The sequence below is a fragment of the Chrysemys picta genome, chromosome 20 (assembly GCF_011386835.1).
Source record: "Chrysemys picta bellii isolate R12L10 chromosome 20, ASM1138683v2, whole genome shotgun sequence".
In the NCBI taxonomy this organism is placed as follows: Eukaryota; Metazoa; Chordata; order Testudines; family Emydidae; genus Chrysemys; species Chrysemys picta.
This window is the reverse complement of record NC_088810.1, coordinates 16,683,163-16,694,005: the sequence shown is the minus strand read 5'-3', so window position 1 is coordinate 16,694,005 and position 10,843 is coordinate 16,683,163. Positions and strand designations below refer to the sequence as shown.

Genomic DNA, 10,843 nt, shown 5'->3' with positions numbered 1-10,843 from the left:
ACTCTGCAGTTTTATAACCCTGCAGCCTGGGACCCTAAGTCAGCTGACATGGGCCAGCTGTGGGCGTTTTACTGCAGCACCGACATACCCTCAGGGTACATTGCAAAGCGTTGGGGCTTGAACCTGGGTCCCGGATTGACTCCGGCTCAGACCCTCCCGCCTCAAGGGGTCAGTATGAAAATGGAAGGGGAGTTGGGCTCAAGCCTGAGTTGGCAGCTTGGACTCCAGTTGCTGTGTAGACAGCACCCCTCTCCTCCCTTCCCCCCCCCCCCCGTTACATACTTACCTATCTACCTACCTCTGGTCTACAGGGCCGCCGAGAGCGGGTTCGGGCCCCCCCAGCAAGGGCAGACTGGCTAAATAGGGCCGATGAGAGGGGGGGAAGCTGGGCCCCCTTCTGGACCGCCAGGCCCCGGTAAGGCGACAAGGGGGGGGAACCCGGGCCCCCTTCCAGACCGCCAGGCCCCGGTACTTTGTACTGAGTTCCCCCACCTCTCATCAGCCCTGCTGGTCTATTTCCCAAGTCCAAAGCGACAAAGAGTCCTGTGGCGCCTTGTAGACTAACAGACGTATTGGAGCAATACATCTGTTAGTCTATAAGGTGCCCCAGCACCCTCTGTCGGTTTTTACAGCTCCAGACTAACACGGCTACCCCTCTTAAAAAAAGAACAGGAGTACTTGTGGCACCTTAGAGACTAACAAATTTATTAGAGCATAAGCTTTCGTGGGCTACTGCCCACTTCTTCGGATGCATATAGAGTGGAACATATATTGAGGAGATATATATACACACATACAGGGAGCATGAACAGGTGGGAGTTGTCTTACCAACTCTGAGAGGCCAATTAAGTAAGAGAAAATTTTTTTTTTGAAGTGATAATCAAGCTAGCCCAGTACAGACAGTTTGATAAGAAGTGTGAGAATACTTACAAGGGGAGATAGATTCAATGTTTGTAATGGCTCAGCCATTCCCAGTCCTTATTCAATCCTGAATTGATTGTATCTAGTTTGCATATCAATTCCAGCTCAGCAGTCTCTCCTTGCAGTCTGTTTTTGAAGTTTTTCTGTTGTAAGATAGCCACCTGCAGGTCTGACATTGAATGGCCAGACAGGTTAAAGTGTTCTCCCACTGGTTTTTGAGTATTATGATTCCTGATGTCAGATTTGTGTCCATTAATTCTTTTGCGTAGAGTTTGGCCAATGTACATGGCAGAGGGGCATTGCTGGCACATGATGGCATATATCACATTAGTAGATGTGCAGGTGAAAGAGCCCCTGATGGTATGGCTGATGTGATTAGGTCCTATGATGATGTCACTTGAATAGATATGTGGACAGAGTTGGCATTGGGCTTTGTTACAAGGATAGGTTCCTGGGTCAGTGTTTTTGTTCAGTGATGTGTGGTTGCTGGTGAGTATTTGCTTTAGGTTGGGGGGTTGTCTGTAAGCGAGGACAGGTCTGTCTCCCAAGATCTGTGAGAGTAAAGGATCATCTTTCAGGATAGGTTGTAGATCTCTGATGATGCGCTGGAGAGGTTTTAGTTGGGGGCTGAAGGTGACAGCTAGTGGTGTTCTGTTATTTTCTTTGGGCCTGTCTTGTAGGAGGTGACTTCTGGGTACTCGTCTGGCTCTGTCAATCTGTTTTTTCACTTCAGCAGATGGGTATTGTAGTTTTAAGAATGCTTGATAGAGATCTTGTAGGTGCTTGTCTCTATCTGAGGGATTGGAGCAAATGCGGTTATATCTTAGAGCTTGGCTGTAGACAATGGATCGTGTGGTGTGTCCTGGATGGAAGCTGGAGGCATCTAGGTAAGTGTAGCGGTCAGTAGGTTTCCGGTATAGGGTGGTATTTATGTGACCATTGCTTATTAGCACAGTAGTGTCCAGGAAATGGACCGCTTGTGTGGATTGATCTAGGCTGAGGTTGATGGTGGGATGGAAATTATTGAAATCATGGTGGAATTCCTCAAGGGCCTCTTTTCCATGGGTCCCGATGATGAAGATGTCATCAATGTACGGCAAGTAGAGTAGGGGCGTTAGGGGACGAGAGCTAAGGAAGCGTTGTTCTAAGTCAGCCATAAAAATGTTGGCATACTGTGGGGCCATGCGGGTACCCATAGCAGTGCCGCTGACTTGAAGGTATATATTGTCCCCTCGGACACGTCCCAAGTCCAGTTTCCAAACGCTGCAGTTCCCCTTTCGCCCACCAGGGGCCAGGCGCGACTAGGAGGGCGCCCTCAGCGGCGCGCAGCTGCCTTTCCGCTCCACCAGGGGGCGCCTGTGCGCGCTCCTCTCTTCCCCTCCCCTCCCCTCCCCACGCCTTGCACAGCCCGGGAGCGCTCCGTGCAGCCAGCCCGACTCCCGGCGTTCACCTGCCTGCCTGTACCTGCCCCTCCGCGCACCCAGCCCCTGCCTTCCATCTTTGCCCAGCCCGGCTCCGCTCCGGCTGCCTTCCCCCGAGACAGGAGCGGCTCGGAAGCGCCCGCCGCCCCCAGGGACGTGCCGTGCTGCAGCAGGACAGGACCCGCCAGCCCCAGAACCGGCGCCGGCCATGGGTCCCTGCTGAGCTACCCGGGGGTGGAGGTAGGAAGTGGGGAAAAGTCCCCACGATCCAGCCATGGTGAGTTTCCTGCTCCCTCGGGAGACGCTTCAGTCCCTTTAAGATCCAAGCCCGCCCCCCTGCAGCAAATCCCATAAAAGTCCCCCCCCCCCCCCGTTCCCCAGTTTAATTATTAGCTAATGGGACGTTTGAAGAGTTTTTTTGCCTCTTAAATCCCCATTTCCCTCCCGCCCCCATGTGCAGGAGCTGCCATGAATCACCTTGCAAATTGGATAGAAAGAAGCTGGGTCAGAAATAGCCTCTGGGGCTGGGGGGGGAGGGATAGTTCAGTGGTATGAGCATTGGCCTGCTAAACCCAGCGTTGTGAGTTCAATCCTTGAGGGGGTCATTTAGGGAACTGGGGCAAAAATCTGCCTGGGACTTGGTCCTACTTTGAGCAGTTGGACTAGAAGCCCTATATTCTATCATTGGGATTCCCAAGAAACCTTCCGTCTCTGGCTTCTCTTCTCTGTGGCTTCTGCAGGGGTTGGTTTTGCTTTTCCGAGCTAGACTTCTTAAAAGGGCCAAATCCTTGTTGCACTGGCTATAGAATGCAGGCAGAATATTGCCAGCCCCCAGCCGGCTGCCTGTGTCGTCCCCGCACGTTCTCCGTCTAATCGGGGTGCTTACGGCCCTGTCTGAGTTCTGCCCTGAATATTTGCTCCCTTCCCTTTGTGAAGGTTTGGGCCCTTGATCCTGCCCTTGGATCTCTGCACTGGGCGACCCCTGACACCCCCCCTCCTCCCGCAGATCCCTTTGCAGGATTGGGGCCTGACAATGGACATTTAAGCTGATGCTAGGTGTCCCGGAGGAGTTTAGACAGGAGACGGTGACATTTTTAAGGGGTGTGTGTATGTTAAAGGGCTTGGAAGATGGGTGTGTTATTCCTGGCCAGGTCACCCAGGGAACCCCTGGAAGGTGCCTGTTTCCCCTGCTGCCTGATGGTGTAGCTAGAATTTCTGCCAGAGCACAGGCTGGAAGGAAGGGCTCTGAGTGCCACGGACTTTACTGGACCCCATAAAAACACCTGGGAGCTTTAGTGTGGAGCCACGGTGAGAGGCACTTAGTACAGCACCTGGCGAGGTGAGTCCCAGGGCTCCTGGGAAGGAGGAAGGTGTTCAGATCCCAGCTCAGGGTTCCCTTAACAGGACCGTGCTAGGAAAACTGGTTGTTTCGAACCTGATGCTTAGACGGCTCAGCCATTCCCTCCCCCAACCTGGGTTGGGCTTTGTTTCAATGGCTGCTTTGGTTTCTGAGAGCAGTGGTGTGAGAGTGTGAGTTACAGATCGGTTTGCCAAGGGATTTGGGGGAGCAATTTGTGTCGAATTGGGCCCCGTTGCACGGGGCACCGACCTGACTTGCAGGCCAAGGGGTGCATTGTCAATGTTGAATAGATTGATTTTGTTTTTAAAACACCAAAAGGGGCCATTCTGATCATCTGATCTGGCCTCCTGCGTAACACAAGCCAGGGACTGACTCTCCCTTAGTCCGTGTCTCCGGGAGGAAATCGACGGCTGTAACAATTCCACAAGAGCTTCCGTGCGAATGCTCTATTCCGGAGTAATGACTCCACTCACAAAGTGGAGTAATTATTCCTGAGTACAATCACTTTTATTCGGAAATAGTTTGTCTACATGGGGCAGTTACTCTGGAATGGCTATGCCAGTCAAGTTCCCCCATGTAGACAAAAAAACCAAATGACCCTGCATTCAGCCCATATCTGGTGGTTGAGCTACAGCCCATCCTTTGGAAAGAAATGTCTAGTCTCAGTATCAGTGACGCTGAGTGCCGGAGAATCCACCCTGTCCCTTGGGAATCTGGTCGACTGGTTAATTACCCTCCCTGTTAAATGATGTTTTACTGGTTCTCACCTGGGTAATTTTGTAGCAAATAGGAGGATCTAAAACGCAGGAGGAGCTAATTCTGCTCCACATCAACTACAAGTGCATGAAAATCCAGAATAAAACAAACCGACTGACCACATGTGGGTTGTGGTGGTTATAAAGTTTTTAGGTTTTAAGGTTACACTCCAGCTGGGTTTTTAAGCTTTTCTCCATGACCACGAGGCAGGAAATATGTTCTTTCCTTTTAATTATGAGCAGAGAGTCTCCTGTATTCACGTGACTCCAGCAGCTGGGGCTTGGCGAAGAGTACCAGCTAGTGAGAGGTGGCAACACTGCAGTGTCCCAGCTTGGATCCAGGAATGTCCTGTTCCCGCAGGACACTATCACGACAGGCCCTGCCTGCACTCCTGTGTAATGAGGTTTCGGTCAAGCAAGCCCATCCCTGCCCCGGCCTGCTGCTCATGGCCCTGGCTCCAGGAGCCAGATCCCTCGGAGCTGCATAGTTTTCAAACCTTCCCCTAACGTGCTTGGACTTATTGCAGAGCCTGTGTAAACAGCGGCTCTGGTGTGGTTGGTGTGGGAGGAGGTTTTTGGATGTGCTTATAGTCCCATTCACAATTCTGGCAAAATTCAGAGGGGGGCGGGTGCCCAAGGGGACGACATCTGAGCGGAGAGCATCCCTGCTTCCCGGGGGTGTGTGGCCATCCAGCCTGGGGGAGGGGCACAGCCGCCCCTACCCCCGGGGCAGGGGGTGTGGTGGGGTTCGGCCGACCTGCTGAGGTTCTGAGAGAGGGGCATCGTGGGCACAATGCCCAGACCAGCATGGCCGGCCTCCTCTGAGATGGGGCTTTAGATCCTGGCAGTTCCTCTCTGCTGCCCCCACTTCCCATCCCCCAAATGCTGCCGCGGCTGCAGTCTCTGTGCCCGTAACTTCCCTCCCTGCCCCCGCACCTATAGAGACTGTCCCCTTGGCTGGGGGAAGCTGCGGGTTTATGGTGCTGAAGATGGGGTGCCTGGTGCAGCCCCACCCCACCTTTCAGGGCCAGCAAACGCCGGTTGGGTGCAGGGGTCACTGGCTGGGGTTGGCAGGGGGTCTCTATCTGCGGCTTGTGACTGGTGGGAGCACAACCACCCTGCTCTTCCCAGGTGGTGGTGGTGGGGTGCCGGCTGGATCCTGGTTACCAGGGCCGGTGTTCACGGCTGAGACCCACACTCCGGTGTTCACGGGGTGGATGGTGAGCATGGATCCTGCTGGCTTCTATCCTGTGAGCGGAACAGTCCGTGGAGCGTCTCTGCTCTGGTAGGCGGCTGAGCCCAGCGGGTCACTGGGAATCTATTAATAGAGTGTGATTAATGTGTGTGTGCGACAGTCATCTCTGCTGGTTAGAGCCCGGAGTGGGGCTGGAAACCAGCTGTGGGAGGGGAGTGGGGTCTAGTGGATAGAGCAGGGGGCTGGGAGCCAGGACTCCTGGGTTCTATTCCCAAATCTGTCACCGTGACCTGAGGGGTGGGCAGTCCCTGTGCCTCGGTTTCTCTACCCGTGAGTGGGAATGGCGCGGTGAGGCAATTTGAGAAGGGGGGAGGGGGCGGCGTGGGGAAGAGGCGTCTCTGCTATGATCAGGGTGGGGCATGTTTCACAGCATGACAGGATGAGGCTTCTTGCCTCCAGCCTGACCAGGCCGTGGCTTTGCAGCAATACCTGCCCCCCCCACCCCCCTGCTGCACCAGGCTGGTTAATCCTTAACCTTGCTCCCTTCCCCGGTGTTTGTACAGTCCCCCTGCAGCCCTGGCCCTGGGCAGGGGGTCCCTGGGGCAGGATCCGACCTGCACAGCCACGTGCCAGCAACCTCCCACGCTGAAATGCTTGGCCCAGGGCCGTGATTCAGCTCAGTTCCTCCTCCCGGGGCTATTCTTAGCGCCAGCCTTCCGGGCCCTGATCAGGGGATCCCCCCTTCCTCCCAGCTGGGCCCTTTGGGGGCAGTTAGCCGGGGGGCGGGTGTGGCGGAGCAGGCAGTACCGGCTGGGTCTGAGGCTGTGTTTGTGGGGAAGCGTGTGGGGGTGGGGCGGGCGTGTGTGGGCACGCCCGTGCATTGGGAGGGGCAGGAGCATGTGCGTGCTGGGGAGGTGCCCGGGGGGGGGGGGGGACATGCCTGCTGGGGGTGGGTGTGTGCGTGTGGATCGGGGGGATGGGCATGCGGGTGGGTGCACTGCAGGGACACGCAGGGGGTCAGATCTTGCCCTAAACTCCCCCATCCCCGCGCACAGCGAACTGACGGGCCTGGAGGGGCCATTATTACATACGCTAGCTGGGGCAAACCTTGGCCTGGTAGCAAGGCCTGGCTTTCACCCCCCACCCCCATCCAAGATGCCGTGCTGCACCCCAGAGCTGCCAGAATCCCGGCTCGGGCAGTGCCCGGCCATGCGGGGATAACGCTGCCCATAGCAAGCCCAGTGCCTTAAACAATGGATGCGTTTGTCCCGGCCCCCAGTTCCTCGCGCTGCCCTTGCTGGCTAGCGGGGGCAGCTCCTTCTCCGTGAGCCGGGTGTGAATTGTCATGGCTAGTCCTGTGCCAGTGAAATCTCTCTGCCTGGTTCCCCCTCCTACAGCCTTGCCACCGGGGTACCCTCTGCACATCCCTGCCGGCGGGTCCGATTGCCTGCAGTGGGGCGAGCGCGCCTGGTGACATCTGAGCGCGTCGGGTTTGGAAAGGGAGCGGAACGTGATTTTCACAGTCGCCCACGTGGCTTGTTACGTGGATTATGGTAGTATGTGGATGCCCTGACTGAGATCGGGGCGGCCTGTTGGGCTGGGCCCTGCACAGACCCCAACTGAGATCAGGGTTCCCCCCGTTGGGCCCTGCGCAGACCCCAACTGAGATTGGGGGCCCCCCGTTGGGCCGGGCCCTACACAGACCCCAACTGAGATCAGTGGCCCCCATCAGGCCAGAGTCTGCACAGCCTCCCCTCCCCCGTCAAAGATCAGGGTCCCCATCGTGTGGGACCCCTGCACAGACCCCTCCCCCCCGCCTGAGATTGGGGCCCCATAGTGCTGGGCGCTGCTCACACACAAACCCCGACCTAAATTTGGTCCCCCACATCATGCCAGGTGCTGCATGCCCCACTCCCAACCGAGATCGCACAGATGCATTTAGGTTCTAAACTCTTTGGGACAGGGAAGGTCTGCACAGCCCCTGGCACCACAGCTCCAAGTCGCTACAGCAGCAAGATAACAAATAGTTCCAGACAGACACGGGGTGGGAGGGGAAACTGAGGCACAGAGCACGGGTGAGACTTGCCCAAAATCACCCAGCAGGCCAGAGCCAGGAACAGAACCCAGGTGTCCTGAGACCCAGCCCTGCACTCTACTCACTGGACCGTGCTGCCTTTCATTAATCCTTGTCGCAGGATTGGCCCTGTTGTAGGACCTCCCCGAGGCATGGGGTTTTGCCGGGGTTAGGAACCTGCAGAGGCTGAAGCGAGGTGCGATTTGGGCTCAGCCCTCCTCGGCATTGCTTCCCCGGGTAGGCAGGTTTGCACTCGCGGCTGTGTGGCCTGGAACCGCTCTGGATTTCAGGGACGCTGTGTGACGTTCAGGGTGGCGCATTTCTTGTAGTGCAGTGAAGTTCTCCTGGGAGTTTTCCTGAGCCCCACACGCCCAGCTTGGGTTAATGAATAACGCTGCCCGAGAAGGCAGTTTCACAACCATACGATACTGGGGCCGGCCCTTGGCTGAGGGAGTAGAGACGGGAAATGGGTGAGGCAGTAGGAATGCAGCGTTGTTTAATGGTTAGAGCACGGAGGGATAGGGAGACGGGACTCCTTGATCTCTAGAGTCCCTGTTTTGAGGGCGGCGGGTCTGGTGGTGGAGGCTGGGGGGCTGGAAATCAGGACTCTTGGGTTCATTTCCAAGTGTGGTTAGAACGCAGAGCCGAGAGAAAGGGCCCATAGTTCTATTCCTGTCTCTGCCGCTGACTCACGTTTGAACCTCGGGCAAGTGAGTCACTTCCTTCCTGCGTGCCTCAGTTTCCCCAGCTGCAGCCTGGCAATAGCATTTCCCTTCTCACAGGCCTGCTGAGGCGTAACATGTCCAGAGCTCCAGATCGCCCCAGAGGGTGAGCATGGCCCGAGACGCACGCCTCGGTGGGGGAGGCTCAGACACTGTCATCTAAGTGTCCTATCCACCAGTGGCCAGGCCACGGGGTTGTTACAGGCGTGGCAGGGCTGATGTCACTAGGTGCAGTTGCTGGCCCTGGGGTCTCGCCAGCTACCTGCCCCGCTCCGAGGTGGCACGAAGGCCCTTCCACCAGCCCTGCCCATGTGCCAGGCATATGCTGCCGCTCGGGGAAGCCGAAGAGCAGAATCCGTCCTGGGGCACCATGAGTTCTGAACAGCTCTCTGAGCTCAGACCAGACTGGGTGGGCAAACTATGGCCCATGGGACCCTCCTGCCCGGTCCCTGAGCTCCTGGCCCGGGAGGCTAGCCCCTGGCCCCTCCCCTGCTGTTCCCCCTCCCCCGCAGCAAGCCCCCAGCGCAATGCTCTGGGCGGCCGAGCAGCGCAGCTGACCCGGTGCTCTGTGCTGCGTGGTGGCCTGGCTGGCTCCGGCAGGGTGGCCATTGGTGCTCCAGGCAGCGTGGTAAGGAGGCAGGGAGCAGGTGGGGTTGGATAGAGGGGAGGGGAGTTTGGGGTGGTGGTCAGGGGGTGGGGGTGTGGATAGGGGTCGGGGTGGTCAGAGGGCAAGGAACGGGGGGGGAGGTTGAATGGGTGCAGGGGTCCCGGGGGGCTGTCAGGAAGGAGGGGGGGTTGGATGGGGTAGGGGTTCCGGGGGGGGCAGTCAGGAATGAGAGGAGGGGTTGGATGGGGCGGCAGGGGCAGTCTGGGGTGGGGGTGCTGGAGGCGGTCAGGGGACATGGGGCAGGGGTCCCTGGGGGGGCGGCAGGGAATGGGGGGGTTGGATGGGGCAGGAGTCCTGGGGGGGGCCGTCAGGGGGCAAGAAGCAGGGGGTGGTTGGATAGGGGGCCGGGCCACGCCTGGCTGTTTGGGGAGGCACAGGGGCCCATGGGCACTGCCACCATCCAAATACATCATATATTTTTTTTTGTATTTACTCCGCATGCTCTAGAGCTGGGCCAGCACGAGGGGAGAACGAGGCAGGTGTCACTGCACGCAGGCGCCAGCCCCAATGCTCGTGCACCAGGAGTCAGTCCCCAGAAATCACCAGATTGGCTGTAAAAATCCACAGATTTAAAAAAAATAAAAATAAACATTAGGTTTCTTTTTATTTGCCACCGGCTGTTTGAACCTTCAGGGCTCGTGCCAAGCTTTCCACGGAGAGGTGGGAGAGCTCAGTTGTTAGGGTGCCAGCTTCGGACTTGATTCCTGGGTTCAATTCCTTGTTCTGTCAATGACTTCCCTGTGGAACCTTGAACCAGTCATTTTGTGCCAGAGTTTTCCCCTCTGTACAATGGGGATAATCGCGCTGCCCTGTCTCCTGGGGGGCTGTGAGGGTAGACACACTGAACAGTGTCGGGTGTTTAGATACTATGGAGATGGGGGACAGATAATTTACAAGGGTTAGAAACTTGGGTTTTCTTAAAGGAAACGGAATCTCACGTGACTCTGGGAGCTGGGGATTGAATTAAGCCCCCAAATACTGTGGGAGAGCCGGCAGCACCATGGCTATGATCAGCGGTCAGGCCTGGCTGTCTGACCCTGCTCCTCGCAGGCCGGGGGGGCATGGTCAAGCACCCACAAGGAGAACGTCATCCTAGCCTCGGCCGGAGCCTCTGCAGCGTTCCCTCCGCGCCGCCCCTCCTCCCGCTGCCATCCCTTCCCTCCGTGAGTGCCACCAGCGTCGGTCGCGTAGCAACTGACCGCTCGCATTGTCTGTGTGGGCCGGAGGAAGGAGCGCTTGGCAACAGCCAGGAGCCTGTCTGAAGTTTCCTCGCTGGCTCAGAGTGGGGATGGGGGGGTTTGATCGCAGTCACCCGGCCTGGGGAGGGGGCAGGGCAGAGCCACCCATCTTCTATGCTGATGCAGCGGGGGAGTGGGGGTGGGGGAGAAGTGGATTGTGGGTTGTCTGCTTTTGCAGGGAGGCAGGGGGCAATTGTGTGCACACACATAGCGCAAACAGCACACACATTCGCTCGCTCTCTCTTCCCCCACTCCCTCCCATCTCACCCTGGGGTGCTCCAGCTCCTCCCAGCTGTTACCCCAGGGGGGCAGGAATCGCGGTTCCCTTTGCCAGCAGCGTACATCCCGGCCCTCCCCACCCACGGGATCGTGAACAGTTTGCACTGCTGGGAGGGTTCTGGTTCCATCCGTCTGGGCCAGTTTCTCTCCCAGCTGAAATCAAGGGCAAAGCGTCTCTGTCCATTAATAATGGAGATTGGCAGAGAGGGGA

At 57.3% G+C, this 10,843-nt stretch overlaps 1 protein-coding gene across 2 annotated transcripts in view; it reads left to right on the top strand.

Annotated features, from left to right (window-relative positions):
• Positions 1-2,322: 2,322 nt before the first annotated feature.
• The window catches only part of LOC101940550 (unconventional myosin-Ie-like), a 32,421-nt gene continuing 23,900 nt past the window's right edge, over positions 2,323-10,843 (top strand). Inside the window, exon 1 of one of the 2 annotated variants that reach the window (XM_065574168.1) lies at positions 2,323-2,619. In XM_065574168.1, the coding sequence (XP_065430240.1) occupies positions 2,617-2,619 (3 nt within the window). In that variant the 5' untranslated portion in view covers positions 2,323-2,616. Of the gene's footprint in view, positions 2,620-5,723; positions 5,743-10,843 lie in introns of those variants that run through there. The other variant, XM_065574169.1, reaches the window with a different exon arrangement.